The 18381-nt window shown below is 39.2% G+C and overlaps 1 protein-coding gene across 7 annotated transcripts in view; it reads right to left on the reverse strand.

The window, feature by feature from the left end:
- The window catches only part of LRCH3 (leucine rich repeats and calponin homology domain containing 3), a 116797-nt gene that overhangs the window by 54548 nt on the left and 43868 nt on the right, over positions 1–18381 (reverse strand). For all 7 annotated transcript variants that reach the window (XM_060767301.2, XM_060767296.2, XM_060767295.2 and 4 more), the window contains exons 3-8: positions 18097–18223; positions 14089–14194; positions 13821–13957; positions 12064–12173; positions 6845–6938; positions 4328–4448 (exon numbers count right to left, since the gene is read on the reverse strand). In XM_060767301.2, the coding sequence (XP_060623284.2) occupies positions 4328–4448; positions 6845–6938; positions 12064–12173; positions 13821–13957; positions 14089–14194; positions 18097–18223 (695 nt within the window). The remainder of the gene's footprint in view (positions 1–4327; positions 4449–6844; positions 6939–12063; positions 12174–13820; positions 13958–14088; positions 14195–18096; positions 18224–18381) is intronic.

Here is an 18381-nt window from a genome sequence, read left to right on the forward strand (position 1 = left end):
TATTTCAATAAGTGCTTATGAAATCAAAATGCAGATGTAGGTCTTCACAGAAAGGTCTGACTGGAATAAAATTTCAATTACCACATCTCAAACCACTTCAAACTTCTGAATAAATTATAAACAAAGACAAATCTGATCACACTGAATTTTTCTTATCCATTAATGTATGTTGTCTTATTGATAATTTGCTTGTATTGTTGTGTTTGGGCTTGGCCTCATGTAAGCCGCACCGAGTCCCTTGGGGAGATGGTAGCGGGGTACAAATAAAGTGTTGTTGTTGTTGTTGTTGTTGTTGTTGTTGTTATTATTATTATTATTACTACTACTACTACTACTACTATTATTATTGTAACCAGAAATGACTAGTGTATGATAGATCACTTCCAAAGGGGTCATTCGGCTAAAGTACATCTAGTAACTTAACTCTGGCTCATCTATCATCTTTATATTGCACTATGTAATGACATTTGAAAAAATGTTATGTTCCTGGTTTGAAAGTATTATTTCCTGTTTAATTGTGCAGTATTTACTTTGAAAGTAGTTGTTATACTCTAGAAACTTTGCTTTTGAGGCTGCCACAAACTAGATTGAATTGGCTGATACTCTATGATATATTCATTGAAAAACTATAACAAAATGTGCTGCAGGATGTCCTGCAAAACCAAAAATTTTGCAGTTTAAAAAACCTTTTCCATGTTTTTATGATAGAACCAATTAGGAAACAACATTTGTAATCCAGGAAAAAAATTATATTACATAGTGTTATCAAGGAATTGTAAGTATTGTAACAATATAAAGCTGTGAGGACCACTTCTGTTGGCATACTTTACAGTGTCAGGTTAAGAAAAACCCTTTCTGTATGCATGTATATATAGGTTATATATATATATTTAAAGGTCTTACTGTATGTACTTTTTAATTCTGTTTTAAATGTGGTTTTAAGTATATATTGTTAAGGCATCAAATGGCTGCCTGGTTGTAAGCCGCCTTGAATTACCTTCGGGTTCGAGTAAGGCAAGATAGAAATATTGTAAATAAATAATAATAATAAACCACCAAAGGCTGTCCAGAATACCTGTGAATTCATAAACCTCTGTATCAAATTCATGAATTAATGAATAAGTTGTACACATGGACAGAAACTGAGATAATAAATAGTATGGATCTGCAAAATGATTTCAAGGTATGGATTTTAGTTAGTAAGTTTAGCCAAAAAAAACTGTATTATTGATAGTGCTGTTGTTTATTGTTGATGTGTAATTGCTTTGTTGAAATTGTACCTGGTTTTTATATGTTGTACACCGCCGTGAGTCGCCCTAGGGCTGAGAGGGGCGGTCTACAAATGTAGTAAATAAATAAATAAAAAGCAAACAAGATGATTCTTGCAGCTGGTTTCTGTATAATGTTACTGCCTGTTTTCTACTTGAAAATAAGTAATATGAAATGGAGAAAGAAAAAGGTCTAGGGATATAATTATAAAAAGAATGAGGGCAGATACACGTATTCAAAAGCATATTAAAACTATAAGAGAATTCGGCAGGAAGGTAATAGCACTCCATGCAGACATGCTGGCCACATGACCTTAGAGATGTTTATGGACAACACTGGCTCTTCGGCTGAGAAATGGAGATTGGCACCAACCCCCAGAGTTGGACACGATTAGACTTAATATCAGGGGAAACTTTTACCTTTACTTAAGAGAATAAACTGTAGAAGGGTCCACTCCCGTTGTTCTTGCCATCCATTACATTAATTAGGACATTTAAAATGCATTACTTCACTCATAAATGCTTTACCATTTTTTGGGTCACAATAAACCCGGTGAAAATACTGCATTTGACGCAGTTTGCACATAAGAACTAGGTCGAGCACTAACAAATTCCCTTAAAATAGTCATCTAATGTTTACATATGTTGTTTAATGTTGTTTAAAATTGTTGTTTAATTGTTTTTAATTGTTGTTGTTTGGGAACGGAATAATGCCAATTATGAAGGCCGCCCTGAGTCCCCTTCGGGGTGAGAAGGGCAGGATATGAATAACGTAAATAAATAAATAAACACTTTACTGAAATTGTGTCTGAAGAAGGTATTTTAAAGTATTTAAATATATTTTACCATTTTAATTTGGCATATCACCTCAGGGAAAATAAAGTCCTGAAAAAACAGCTGTGAAACTGACTAAAAATAAATGCACTATTACGCAGAGTGAAGGAAAGGAGGGAGTTTTAAAATAGAATTGTGCTACACAGAAGTCAAATAGATTCAGTTTCCTTTAGTTTCTTGTTGCCTTGTTTCTGGGAGAAAGGCAAGCCACAAATCCAACAAATTGACACTATACCATCATGTTCTGAGGGAAGAGAACACCAAGTCCTACCACAACAGACTAGATAGGACCAGTAGGTACTTGCCCTCTCTCTCTGAAGGAGAAGATGGGTGTTTCTATTACTAGATTGTTTCCAGATAGCTGCTTCTGATGGATAGGAAACAGTAAAGCCATGCAAAATATTATCTGGCTCTTCTCCCTTCTAGAACTTTCTCCACATATTTGCAATTATAGTGAAATGGAAAAGGACACAGAAACTCCTCAAAGACACCTGTTGAAATGTTCTAACTCAGTGTTTCTCAACCTTCCTAATGCCGCGACCCCTTAATACAGTCCCTTATGTTGTGGTGACCCCCAACCATAACATTATTTTTGTTGCTACTTCGTAACTGTAATGTTGCTACTGTTATGAATCTTAATGTAAATATCTGATATGCAGGATGTATTTTCATTCACTGGACTAAATTTGGCACAATTATTTGATACGCCCACATTTGAATACTGGTGGATTTAGGGGGGATTGATTGATTTTGTCATTTGGGAGTTGTAGTTGCTGGGATTTATAGTTCACCTACAATCAAAGAGCATTCTGAACTCCACCAATGAGAGAATTAAACTTGGCACACAGAACTCCCATGACCAACAGAAAATACTGGAAAGGTTTGGTGGATATAGACCTTGAGTTGGGAGTTGCAGTTCACCTACGCCCAGAGAGCACAGTGGACACAAACAATGATGGATCTGGACCAAACTTGGCACAGATACTCTATATGCCCAAATGTGAACACTGGTGGAGTTTGGGAAAAATAGACCTTGACATTTGGGAGTTGTAGTTGCAGGGATTTATAATTCATTTAAATCAAAGAGCATTCTGAACATCATCAACGATAGAATTGGGACAAACTTCCCACACAGAACCCCCATGACTAACAGAAAATACTATGTTTTCTGAAGGTCTTTGGTGACCCCTGTGACACTCTCTCACGACCCCTCTCGGGGTCCCAACCCCCAGGTTGAGAAACATTGTTCTAACTGCTCTGTTCTGATTTACAAAGGGACCTAAATGAGACATTGTGCTTTTCTTGTATGGCAAGGGGTTGGACTAAATAGCCCATGCAGTCTAATCCATGATTCTATGGTCCTATCTATGAAAGGAATGGGAAACATAACTTTTCATAGACTCTAGTCTATTTCTCAGTTGCATCTCTTTGCAAAATCCACAGCTATGACTTTAAGTCCTACCACATTTTACACAGACAAAGTGAAATGGTGAGTTTAGAAAATAAAATGACAAAAAGAGGGTTGGCTTACTTTCTATTGATTTAATAGAGAAATAAATGTGTTTGCCTCTAATATACAGTTCTGATCCTACATACTGTATATACTCGAGTATAAGCCTAGTTTTTCAGACCTTTTTTTGGGCTGAAAAAGTCCCTCTCGGCTTATACTCAAGTCAAGGTTTATTATTTTACTCTGTTATAAATACGTAATAAATGTTATATTATTATTTTACTCTGTTATAAATACGTAATAAATGTATTATTATTATTATTACATTTATCATTTTACTTTATTATTGTTGTTATTATTACATTTATTTTACTCTATTTATTATTATTGTTATTATATTATTTTACTCTATTTTTATTGGAAGAGTATGCAAGTTTTATGTAAAAATTACAGTTTTATGTAAATATTCAAAAGTATTTAATCTCCTGATGCCTCAATTAATATAATTTTATTGGTATCTATTTTTATTTTGAAATTTACCAGTATCTGTTGCATTTCCCATCCTGGGCTTATACTCGAGCCAATCTGTTTTCCCATTTTTTTGTGGTAAAATTAAGTGCCTCGGCTTATACTCGAGTATATACGGTAAATATAATTTCTTTACAAAGAGATTAACCTTCTGAGTCCACTGCTCTTTCAACAATCGTGCACCAAGGGATAAAATACATGTGTAAAAGCGGGGGGGGGGGGGGCTATTAAAGTGAATGCCATTTACCTCCGCCATTGGTTACAACCGTGTTCCCTCTGTGTTCCTGGTATTGACTTTCTCTTCTCAGTCTCTGCTCTTTTGTGATTTCTGCCACCCGTAAAGGAAGGTCTGAAAATTCATCTGTTGGCTTAATTCAAAGTAAAACACATGATCAAGAAACAGGCTCTGACCCACAGAGTCTTTTGTCAAGCTTGGGATCTTCAAGAGCTTATCCACATCCCAGAAAGAGCTTTTCTCTCACTGCAGAGGGTTAACGTGTATGGAGCCAAAACCAACATTCAAGCAATATTTATTTTGATTTGAGTTTTTATATTTGCGTTTCCCCATTTCTAGATAAGTGAAGGTTTATGAAACCTTCTAGCATGAAGACCATTTTTGTGTATATTACGGAATCTCAAGGACACAAAGTATGTTTGAAATCGGTGGTAACTACAGTTTCACAAATCAGGGACATGAATGCCAGGCATGAAGCAGGCTGAAGGCATCTGAATGAAAAGTTCTGCAGTAAATAAATTCCGCTCTGTGTGTTTGTATAATCAGGGAGCTCAGGACTCTCATCCAGCATTACAAAGCTGGCACAAGTGAATGACAACGTAATGACGCACTGCTAACTGAACTGATCATTTTCAGGCCCCTGTAATTACAGCAGCAGACACAGCCGCTAGCTCTGGAATACGGAATAAAATCCTAAAATATCTCAGACACAAATGGGTAGTGAGCAAGGAAGATGCTGTAACCCAGATTTTAAATCAGTTTGATTTCTGCTATACCTTTAAAGCCCAAGATTGGGACTTATGGTGAGTAACTGTGTGGCTGATCAATATATACAGCTATAAGCACAACAGGTTTAAAATATGCTAAATACAAGCAAACCAATTATCTTTTAAAATCAGCAACTGGATTAAAACCTAATTATAGAGGGCAGAGGGAGGGCTTTTAAAACTTGTTAAGAAACCCTGCCAAAAGCCACTCACTTGAATATTTTCCCCTCAAAAAACACATCGGGACAATTTAAGAGGGTAAAATGAGTTGCTGAGTTTCTATTGCAAGGAAATTAACATTGATATACACATATGCTTGTTTTGCACACATATCAACCAAATGTTTCATGTTTTGAGAAATGTTTAAAAGAATCCTTCCAACTTGTAGCTTTAAAATACCTTACAAGCATGAATTTAGTGTACTAAACATTATGTACTATGCACATTATGTACATATAATCTACTGCACTTGTACTGGTAAGGTAAGGCCTATATAGATTATTCCTGACTGATTGTGCTGGGCACTCTATTTTAAAACAAGCCAAGATCTCTCTGTTGCAGAAGAACAAGAATGTAGCCACAGTTTTGTGATTTATTGGGTTGCTGTGAGTTTTTCAGGCTGCATGGCCATGTTCCAGCAGCATTCTCTCCTAACCTTTTGCCTGCATCTTCAGGTTCTGTTGGCAGTGAGGCAAGAAAGCCAATAATTGAACACCACTCAGAAACAGCAGAACTCCAGACAACAAACAATCAAGGGCCAATTAACACCTCCCAAACAGAGGTTGCCTCTAGGCAACAAAGGCCAGGCTACCTCTATGCCAGTGTTTCTCAAACTGTGCTCCTCTGGGTGTTTTGTGGACTTCAGCTCCCAGAAATCCCAGATAGCTTACCACCTTTTAGGAATTGTGGGAGGCGAAGTCCAAAACATTTGGAGGAGCACAGTTTGAGAAACTCTGCTCTATGTAGATACCCTCACTAATTGACTTTGCAAACTTCATGGCTACTCAAATGCTACTTCAAGCTGATAAATTGCAGCATTCACAGTTCCTTAAACAGACATGGCTTTTTCCTCCCACCCTGGACGTCCCACAAGTATATATACACTCCACTTGCCTCGCTGCCAACAGAACCTCTAAAGATGCCAGCCACAGATGCAGGCGAAACGACAAGAGGGAATGCTTCTGGTACATAGCCATACAGCCCGAAAAACTCACAGCAGCCTAGTGATTCCACCCATTAAAGCCTTCGACAATATATTTGTGATTTATTGTTTATTTTGCTGAAAGAACATAGGCTGTGATCTGAAGAGTACTGGCCAAGTCATTTAAAAAACCTTCATATGCAAGATATTTAACTCATGACAGTTCTGTGAAGCACAGGAACCAAACAAATTACAACTAATGAAAGGAAATCAACACAATAATCTTCAAAAACACTATTATGGCTACTTCTTGTCTAAAACTTTTTTAATGCTTAATACAGTACAATAACATTTCAAATAAAGCTTTGGTGGTGTGAAATAAGGAGCAGCACAAACAAGGCTGCTTAAAAGTCTTCCCCTTCCCATGTTTGATCCGTTTATTTTCAAACCGAGATGTGGAAAGGGCAGCCTGGCCGCAGTCCTTAGGCCGCTGCAAAATACGTGTTTCCAAATTACATGTCTCTGAGTTTGAGCAACTCAGCTTTCTACTGCTGCTGTGACCAGTTTTCTTTCCCTTTCATATAATTATCCTCTAAACAAAAGCAAACCGAGTGCACTTACTTCATTTCCTGACCACCTTTTGTCTCCGCTGTCCACACTATTGAAGCCAGAATCCAGAGCTCCATATGGCCGGCTGGAGTATAACTCCTCATGGCTGTCAGGCAAATAAAGCTCAAGTTATTCCACTGAGATATAGCAGAGAGCACCAGTGGGTATATCCAACCTGTTAGTCATACAATGTTTTCCATACATAATGGGCTCTTCCAGTCTAAGAAACATTCATTTATGCTAGCCAGATATTTGCACCTCCAAGTAGACACCTTCCTCTCCAAAGGATTTACTTATACCAAAGGGTTCAAATGTTGCTGAACAGTACAGCAAACCACCTCAACAAACATACAGGTGGAGGATCCCTCATCTGGAACTCCAAAATCTGAAATGCTCCAAAATCATAGAATCATAGAATCAAAGAGTTGGAAGAGATCTCATGGGCCATCCAGTCCAACTCCCTGCCAAGAAGCAGGAATATTGCATTCAAATCACCCCTGACAGATGGCCATCCAGCCTCTGTTTAAAAGCTTCCAAAGAAGGCGCCTCCACCACACTCCGGGGCAGAGAGTTCCACTGCTGAAAATGGTCCCTATGTGTGGTTGAAATTAAAACCTTTGCTTTTCGATAGTTCAACGTACACCATTTTTAATCTATGCACAAAACTATCACAAATATTGCATATAAAATTACCTTTAGATTATGTGTATAAGGTGCATATGAAACATACATGAATTTCATGTTTACACTTGAGTTTAATCTCTAGATAATCATTTTGCAATTGTTGGGCCTGGCCTCATGTACACTGCCCTGAGTCCCCTTGGGGAGATGGTGGCGGGGTATAAATAAAGTATGATGATGATGATGATGATGATGATTATTATTATTATTATTTTGTATACGAATGTATCTCAAATCTGGAAAAAAAACAAAATCCAAAATATTTCTGGTCCCAAACGTTTCAGAAAAAGGGATACTCAACTTGTACCTCTTTTGAGAAAACCAAGATCTTGATCTTTCCTACATTCCTTCTATTATATTTTTTAAAATCCCTCCCCAGTTTAAAATGGACCCACACTATGCCCATAATCTGCACAGATCTGGGAATAAAGCATTACAACAGGAATTTTTAAATGCCATTTTGGACTTCCGGGGAGAAAATTAACATTGGGATACAAGCGTATTAAAATACATTCCAAAGGAAGAATACTTTCTGTATTTCCTCCAGAAGCACCTAAATATATATTGTTTGTATTGGTAAAATATTCTTTTATCTAGAGGTAACTAACTCCCACACTGAAAATTTTATTCACATTTGTATTCAATTATATTAGAGATACCATGAAATTAATTTTACCTGAAATAAAACAATGTCTAAATTTGGGCTAGGGAAAGATGGTGTTTTGGAAAAGTCACAAAGTTCTCTAAAATTGGTGTTGGTTGGATTTTAAAACCTTCTAACTAGAAGTTTGCTTTACTCTCAAATAGTCTCAAATGCATGTGTTGCATTTTTAGTTCAACATGACTTCAGTAAACTTGATTCTATACTTTCTCCCCTCAGCTCTGAAGGCTACTTTAATCCTTGGAATATTTTTGAAAGATCCTTGCTCTAGCAAAGATTCTGTATTTCAGATTCTTTATCTTTCTGGCCTACAAACAAATTAAAATAACACCCAGTTTGGAAATAGTCAAAGCAATGGGCTTCCATTAGTTCTATCAATGTAACAACGAAACATCAGTTGCTTTGTTTAGGCTATTTATTTAACTAAATTCCTGCAGACCCCTTTCACCTCAAATGCTCGATCAAGGTGGCAAGTGTATGCAAAAATATTTTTAATTAAATTTTGTTTTGAAACACCTTAAGAATAACAGAGACTGAAAAAAAAAGGGGGGGGGGGGAAGCTACAATAAAATTAAAATAAATATGATTTATATATTAAAAAATCCAAACTGGAATAGGCTCACTGCACTCAATACAGAAAACAAACCTCTTAAGTGTCCTGCATTAATATTCTACAAAATTATTCAAATGTATTTCATCCCAGACTCCATGGAGGCTGCGTACAGCTTTTAGCCATTAAAAATGACTATTTTTACTGCCATCATAAGATGCAGACGTTGCATGTGTTTTATCAAGAAGCAAATGGGAGGACATAGAGCAGAGTGTATGGATCCAACAGACTCTCTACATATAAATAAGTGACAAAACAGTTCAATACCAGGAGCAAACCAGACACTGTGTTTGGAACTGCCACAGATAGCAACCACATAGAAAGAGACTCATCTGACCCGCTGCAAATGAGCATTTAACAAAGGGTTGACTGTCTAACGGGCTCTTGGTGCCCCAGGGAAAACGGCATCAAGACGGCCACAATGGGCAAGTGGGCAATGCAGAAAGCAGATGGCTCCGGCCAGGCATGGCTAATAAATAGCAGGTCACTCCATGGCGGGTTGTCACTTGCTTTACAAATCAGAAAGACCCTTCTACTCCCTTGGGAAAGGGCTCCTAAGTTGGCAATTAATACTGTTACTTATAGGGCACCATGTTTACACAAAACACAAGGCTCTACTGCTGGGTAAGCAGGGCAGCTTTCCACAAAAGTCTATTGACACAAGAGTGAGTTGCAAACATCACGGCTGCTAGACTGTTATTTTGTGCCTTCGAGTTGTTTCCGACTTCCAGAGATTGCTATGGCATCGTATATTTAAGTCATACAACATCAAAACTGAACAAGGCTTCTCTAAGTTGTTCCTTCTACAGAATTCATGACCTTTTCCTAGTACCACTAAAAAGGATGAATTATACAAATGTAAGCATACAGACTGATGTATTTGATCTACATGGCACTTTTTATTACAGGGCGGACATAGTTGGTGTTTTAATATTTTAAAATGCTCATCTGCTTAAATCTAGATATTGTAAGTGTTTATGCATATATCTATTATCTTACTATAAATCACCTGGTGAGATTACTATAAAGACAAAATATAAATATGATTATAGAAAAGTGGAAATGACATGAGATTAAATGAGGATGCCTTTTCATCTGTTATTTTGGCTTTAAGATGATGATGACGATGATGTTGATTTATATCCCACTTTTTCTCTCCATATAGAGACTCATAAAAAGATTTATTTTTATGTTGAATTTCCTGGCTGAATTTCAATGTCACAAAAAAAAAATAGAATTCTAAAGAATTACGGCTTGCTATGAACATGTTGGTTAAGAACTACTGCTGCAAACTAGGGCAGCTAAACAAATCATAGTCCTTTCATGAAAGGCTTGTTCAGGGGGATATCTAAACCCAACTATCCTTTTGCTAGGTTTGGATATAATGCTAATCCAGGCATGGGCATACTTGAGGGCCACATGCTAGCACTGCCTGCTATATGCTAGCACTGCCTGCTCGGTGGTGGAAGGAAGCAAGGGAAGGAGGAAGGAAAGAGAGAAGGAAGGAAAGACAGAAGGAGAAAAGAAAGAGAGAAGGAAGGGAAGAAGGGAAAGATGGAAGAAAGAGGGAGGTAAGGAAGGGAGGGAGGGAAGGAAGGAAAGACAAAAGGGAAGGAAGGGTGGGTGGAAGGCAGGAAGTGAAGGAGGAAGGACAAAAGGGTGGAAGGGATTGGCGGGAGGGAGGAAAGAGAGAAGGAAGGAAACACTAAAGGAAGGAAGGGAAAGATGGAAGGGGGAAGGGAAGGAAGGAAAGACAGAAGGAAGGAAGGAAGGAAGGAAGGAAGGAAGGAAGGAAGGAAGGAAGGAAGGAAGGAAGGAAGGAAGGAAGAAAAGGCTGGAAGGAAAAGAGAAGGAAGGAAGGGAAGAAGAGAAAGATGGAAGGTAGGAAGTGAAGGAGGAAGGAAAGAGAGAAGGAAGGAAGAACGAAAGGGTGGAAGGGATTGGAGGGGGGGAGGAAAGCGAGAAGGGAGGAAAGACAAAAGGAATGGAGGGAGGGAGGGAGGGAAGGAAGGAAGGCAGTAAGGAGAGAGGGAAGGAGGGAGGAAAGAGGGAAGGAAGGACGAAAGGGTGGAAGGAAAGGAAGGGAAGAAGGAAAGAAAGAGAGAAAGAAGGAAGGCTAGGATGGTGAGCAAGAGGAAGGCCTGAGAAAAGAGCCCAATGGGCCGCATCTGGTCCCTGGGCCTGGGTTTGCCCATACCTGTGCTAAACCAAGGACTGACAACAGCTGAGGGTTAGGAGGTGGCTGCACCTGAGAAGGAGATCTATATATTAAACACAGAGAGAATGCCAATGTGTGTCTGAATCATGAGAGAGATTAAAAATGGGCCATGTTGTTTTCTTCTCTGTCTGGCATTGCAATCAGATATTTACAGAAACGTAACAGATGGGAAAAGAGAAAGCAAGGAATTGTCATACATTCCATTAACAACCAGGGAATACAGGCTTTCTTCCCCAAAATCTATAACAGATTTTTTTCAAGAGTCAAACTCAGCGGCTACAATGAAGACAGCCCCTCTCAACATTTTGTGTGCCTCTGAAAAAGTGAATTTGTTGAAGCTGCACCATGCCTTGACTTGGGGAAAGAGGAAGAGAAGAGAAGCCAGCAGAAGACGATAGTGAGTGGTGAATTAAGCATACATAGAGGAAATATATTGGGCAAAATTGATGGACTAGAAAAAAAATTTCCCAACGCAACTTATATTTTCTCTCTCTCTCTCTCTCTCTCTCTCTCTCTCATACACACATACACACACACACACACACACACCCTACTGTCCACACAGGAAAAACAAGAGAAAAACCAAAGAATGCCCCCAGAAATGCTTGTCATGACCTCAGAGTGAAACATGTTCTCAGATGTGGGGCCCAGACCAGACAAGGACCTCTTTGGCTGATTGGGTAAGTTCCCCTTTTTATCCAGACCTTGCATCACTCAGCTCTACATAACAGAAACACAAACTGCGCTCTTAGCACCCATTGCCTTAATTTAGCAACTTGTAATGCGGCTGACTGCGTCGGGATGTATGTTACTAGGCTAAGCCAACAGGAAAGCATGCCAAGAACAACACAGTCCAATGATAGGAAATGAGGCATTTACACCTGTGGTCCGACCACAGGCATTATATAACCCTGTACAAAAGATTAAAGACACAGAGCCACATTACCTAGACATGTCCTCATGCTATAACTCACTAATGTCTTATAATACATAAAAGAAAAATTTAAACATTCTCCAAGGGGTCCTTAAAATCAACAGATATCAAATCTATGCATACTTACCAGGAGCCAAAGCCTATTGGCCGTCTGTCGTAATCTGGAAGATCTGGTGCCACTTTGCATGCTTCCATATTCAAATACTTAAATATGTGGACTTTTCCTTTTATGCATATCTAGAAGGAAAATGGGAAGGTTATAAAGGATGTCTGAAAAATACAAAGGTAAACTGCACCTCCAATTATTATTATGCAATTAGTAGTAATAACTGTATAATTATATTTTAATAGTAAGAGCCAATACTTAAAGTACACACTTGTGAGAAAAAGCCCACAAAGAGCAGCACTAAAGTGCTATTTCTCTCATCTTTGGCCTATTGTCCAGAGCCCCTGCTCCCCAACCCACTACTCATGGGTTACAAGATTTTACTAGAGGTTTCAGCTATGTTTGCCCGATTTTACCTTTCCTTTCTCTCTTATTTTAAAATAAAGTCAACACTTTCCACTATGCTAATTCCTGTACCATAAAGCAGTTCACACTCAACTAATATGTCACTGTCAGTAGTGCAGAATAGGGTTCACACAAAAGTTTCTACCACTTGTATATGAAAGGTGGTTGCCTGTGTTCTCTGAGGGGAAGGTCTGTCTAATGCTAGATAGAATTCCAACATGCCAGCATCATTGTCTTTTATTAACACATAAACTTGTCAAAGACTTCCCAGCTTGTCCCATTTATGGATCTAATTCTTATACATACATAGCTTCTTCAAACTCCATACTATGCTATCTCCCATTGTATTTCCAGCTTCTAAATTGCGCCATCTCATTCCCTGTTACTATTTTCTCTTACCTTCTCTTTTGACTAACTGCAGAAATTCAAACACTGGCACATGCAAAGTAGATGCATACATGAATAGTTTCATCCATATGGAATTAACAGCAGTGGATTGCATTTATTTCACTGCATACTAACTGGGGCGGCATACAGGGAGCATACAACTCACGTCAGGTCCACTGGCTACCTGTTTGCTACTGGGCACAATTCAAAGTGCTGGCTTTGCTTATCAAGTCCTAAATGGCCCTGGCCCAGTTTACCTGTCCAAACGCATCTCCCTTTATGTACTACTGCAGAAACTAAGATCTTCTGGGAAGGCCCTGCTCTCGGTCCCTCCACTATCACAGGTGTGTTTGGCAGGGATGAGAGACAGGGCCTTCTCAGTGATTGCCCCCTGGTTATGGAACTCCCTTCCTGGCAATATTAGATCAGCCCCCTCCCTCCAGTCCTTCAGAAGGATGGTGAAGACCTGGCTGTGAGACCAAGCCTTTGGGGCAGGGCAATGAGGCAAAATGGTGTCCTGAGATGGTTTTTAAGCAACTTTTAATGTGGATATAAGTGAATATTTGTATATATTTATGGTCTTATGTCCCAGCATTGAATGTTTGCCATATATATGTTGTGCTCTACCCTGAGTCCCCTGCAGGGTGAGAAGGGTGGAATAGAAATGTTCTAAATAAATAAATAATCCATGTGCAGTCAGAACCATTAAGAATCAGTCACAACAAAACCAAAAACACATTACAATTTTTAAATTTCACTGTTCCAAGACTTAAACACTGTAATCATGGCCAACTTCTATAGATCTTCAGTTTGTTTTCATTAAGCAAGTTGTCTACAAAAAGCACCTATGCATTTTTGTAATAATAGTTATGAAAGCATTAGTAAATTATTCTACAAAAGGAAAATGCGTCTGATTTCTTCCATACTTTAAGAGAAAAATGTCTTCAGGTTGCGCTTAATGTTGTATTCATTTAATGATGCATTACCTGTGCAGGGGGTGACTGGAGCGGGTTATTATCTAGGGCGATTGTCTGTAAGTGCCTGAGGTTCCTGTAGCAAACTGGGATCGTTGTGATTTTATTGCAGGAGAAATCTAAGCGGATCAAAGGCAGCTCGGCAAGCTCTGCAGTACATACATGGAAAGAAAAAAATGCTGGAGTCAGTCAACTGGTTGGAAAAGAAACAAAGCATTCATCTGCAATGATGAGTGCTTGAAAATAAATACAGTCCACCTTTCTCTCTTACATTTCTTACCTTCAGGTAAATGTACCAAGTGATTTCTTCTGAGGTTCAAGTCCCGCAGAGAATCCAGGCTACCAATTTGTGACGGAACTGTCTGTATTTCATTACAGCTCACATCCTGGGAAAAAGAGAAGAGGAGAGATCTGTTGCTTTAATACATTTTGCTTTGTTTTCTGTAATATAGCTTTGTATGAAAACAGCATTTTGGCAACTCAGTATCTTGGCCTGTGAAGTAATGAGACAGGAAACAGAGCTGGGAAATGCCTCATTCTGAGATGATGCTGCCACCAGTCAAAAGAGAAGGAACTGTTCTTTGAGTCAACACAAACTGTTTATAAGTTCCATTTATTTAGACTGGCAAAGCATTGGCTAAGGTATCTAGTATTTGATTAGTTCAAAAATATCTTTGTATAGAGGTAAGAAACAAGGTGCAAGTGGCATGGTTTTCAGATGCATTCCCCCAAATTACTTAAAACTCTTGTAGTTCTACTGAATTACACTAATCTACGAGCAGTGTTTCTAGGAAAATTCAGAGTCTGATAATTTTGTTTCCATACAAAATTATGGAACTGTTTTTAATTTGCTTGGGTATTGTATTGTTGTATTGTGATTTTTGAGGCTTCGGCCTGTGTAAGCCGCATCGAATCCCTCGGGAGATGCTAGCGGGGTACAAATAAAGTAATAATAATAATAATAATAGTAATAATAATACATATTCAAAACAGGAAGAAAACAGTTACCAAAATGCTAACAACCTACTGGTGATAAAAATTTGGAAAGAAGATCACACAGAGAAGAAACACACATTAAGATTATATATGTACATCTGGAAATATAGAATCATAGAGTTGGAAGAGACCTAGTGGACCATCCAGTCCAACCCCCTGTCAAGATGCAAAATCGCATTCTAAACACCCCTGAGAGATGGCCATCCAGTCTCTGCTTAAAAGCCTCCAAAGAAGGAGCCTCCACCACACCCTGGAGCAGAGAGTTCCACTGCTGAACAGCTCTCCCAGTCAGGAAGTTCTTCCTAATGTTCAGGTGGAATTTCGTTTCCTGTAGCTTGAAGCCATTGCTCCTTGTCCTAGTCTCCAGGGAAGCAGAAAACAAGCTTGCTCCCTCCTCCCTATTACTTCCCCTCACATACTGACCCATGGCCCTCATCATGTCTCCTCTCAGCCTTCTCTTCTGCAGGCTAAACATTGTTGTATATTTCTGTAACATTAAACTTCAACGTATTGTTGAAGGAATCACTGGGTTGTTGTAGGTTTTTTCGGGCTATATGGCCATGTTCTAGAGGGATTTTCTCCTGGCGTTTCGCCTGCATCTATGCATCTACCTCTGAGGATGCTTGCCATAGATGCAGGCAAAATGTCAGGAGAAAATGCCTCTTAAACTTCAACGTTCATCTGACACAAACTTTAAAATGAACCTAAAAACAAAGCATCAGAGAATAATTTCTGAAGGTTTCAACGATAAATCTGCACTTGTTTAGCTACTTCTCTTCCAGACGATGTACAGGGTGAGGCAGCATAACTTCCTTTTTAAAAATGCGCGCCATTCAGTCGGTTGAAGACGTAGCAGAGCACTTGTGGTCTCATTCGAGAGGCGGGAGTATAAAGTTTTGTCCTGACACAGTTCAGTCACCATCATGTGTTGGAACAGTGAGGAGCGTGCTTTTGCCGTTGAGGCCTACTTTTCGAACGGATTTGGAGTGGCTGGCCCGCTCTCTAGATTTGGCCCCTTGTGATTTTTTTCTATGGGGTTTTTTGAAATTCCGTGTTTATGTGAACCGTCCAAGGACCCTACAAGATTTGAAGACCAACATCCAGGAAGCAATTGCCAACATAACACCATGCTGGCAAGAGTAATGAATGACAAATGCCAGAAATCGGTTTACTCAATGTATGGAGAATGGAGAATGGGGGACGTCACCTACCTAATTTGATTTTCAAAACTACGTAAAACAAAACTTTAGGTATGCACCTACATTATAAAATATTTTTTTCTGATGCATACAATGGGTTTTATTAAGTTTGGAAAAAAGGAAGTTATGCTGCCTCACCCTGTATGAACAAGCCATAAAATATTGTTATGATTCTGATCTATTTTCTGAAACAACAGAAGAGGTGCAGAGTCGTCATTTCAACTAAGTCTACCATTGTGTTAGTCTAGTGGTTTATAACCAAACAGATGTAATTCTCCACATCTCTTCTATAAACCCATGGGATTACATCTCTGAAGTTTCTATATAATAGTGGTCAAATAAAATCAAATATCCTTTAAAAAGTAATCTGGGGTAATCTACAGATGTTACTAAGGCAACTTTCACATTGGGGGAGTTCCCCTCTGGCATTCAACTTTAAAACACACTGCAAATTTATCCACTAGTTTCACGTACTGAAGAATGAATGACATCCATAAACTTCCACTCAAAAAACTCTACTGATTCTGTCAAGAGGGTGAAGTGGGCTCAACCAAAACTGTGTTCTGGCTCTCCTCAGTGAGTCAACATCTTGCTTTTTAAATAAATTCATCACTTACTTGAGCAACTGACCATAACACCAAGTTAAGTCAACAAAAATCTGGCACCTCTCCCAACTAATTTAAGGAGGACTGAGGAAAGCATTGTGCCAGCCTCTGAAAACAGTGCACATCAATATTTGGCTACTGTATTTGAATCAGTATTTCATAGAATCATAGAATCATGGAGTTGGAAGAGACCTCATGGGCCATCCAGTCCAACTCCCTGCCACTACCGAGAAGGCAGGGCCTTCTCGGTAGTGGCCCCCCACCTGTGGAACTCACTCCCCGGGGAGATCAGATCAGCGACTTCCCTTCTCTCATTCAGGAAAAAGCTGAAAACTTGGATGTGGGACCAGGCTTTTGGAAACTCTGGCGGCTAGAAAGAAAGACCACAATGATGGGCAAATAATGACGAAACATAATGGACCTATGGAACTCGAAACACTGACTATGAGACTGTTACTATTGTGCTTTTGTGTTATATATTGATGTTTTAATCTGTTAATTGTTTAATTATTTTAATTGTTTTATATGTATGTATTTGATATGGGCATCGAATTTCTGCCTTCTTTTTGTAAGCCGCCCTGAGTCCCCCCTCGGGGGTGAGAAGGGCGGGGTATAAGTAACAGAAATAAATAAATAATAAATAAATAAGAAGTAGGAATACTGCATTCAAAGCACCCCTCACAGATGGCCATCCAGCCTCTGGTCAAAAGCTTCCAAAGAAGGCGTCTCCATCACACTCCGGGGCAGAGAGTTCCACTGCTGAACGGCTCTCAGTCAGGAAGTTCTTTCTAATGTTCAAATGGAATCTCCTTTCTTGTAGTTTGAAGCCATTGTTCCATGTCCTAGTCTCCAGGGAAGCAGAAAACAAGCTTGCTCCCTCCCTGTGACTTCCTCTCACATATTTATACATGGCTATCATATCTCCTCTCAGCCTTCTCTTCTTCAGGCCTTTTTTTTTTTTGTCGTGTCAGGAGCGACTTCTTCAGGCTAAACATCTCATTAAGCTGCTCCTCATAGTGCTTGTTCTCCAGACCCTTGATCATTTTAGTCGCCCTCCTCTGGACACATTCCAGCTTGTCAATATCTCTCTTCCAATTGTGGTGCCCAAAATTGGACACAATATTCCAGGTGTGGTCTAACCAAGACAGAATAGAGGGGTAGCATTACTTCCCTAGATCTAGACACTATGCTCCTATTGATACAGGCCAAAATCCCATTGGCTTTTTTTGCCACCACATCACATTGTTGGCTCATGTTTGTGGTACAAAGGCACCGATAACCTTCAACTGTATCAAGATATTTTGAGTGAACTCTTATCCTGATTACTGAACATATGGACAACAGTATTTTGTACCCCTCCCCAGCTAGGTGGCATCGACGATAAAGGACATCTGTCTAGCATTAATCAGACTGGGCAGAAAGCTGATGCTTCATCTATAAAGGCTGAAAGAATTAAGGAATTACACGCTGGACTAGTAATACACTTACAAGCTCCATCAGGTGTCTAAGCTGTCCGATTTCTTCAGGTAGGGAGACCAGTTTATTATTGCTTGCTATCAAAACTTTCAAGGGCAGGCTGCACAAGTGAACCGGCAGAGTTGAGAGCTGATTCCGGCTATTTGGGGAAGTAAGGGAAAAACAAAAACAACAACACTCAGAACGGGAAAGGAAACATGATCAGTTCAAGTGGCTGGATGAGAACATCAAACCATAATCATAGCAAAGCACAGGAACACCACATAAGCTCAACAACAGTGGCCCACAATTCCTAGG

The sequence above is a fragment of the Anolis sagrei genome, chromosome 3, assembly GCF_037176765.1.
Source record: "Anolis sagrei isolate rAnoSag1 chromosome 3, rAnoSag1.mat, whole genome shotgun sequence".
NCBI lineage: Eukaryota > Metazoa > Chordata > Lepidosauria > Squamata > Dactyloidae > Anolis > Anolis sagrei.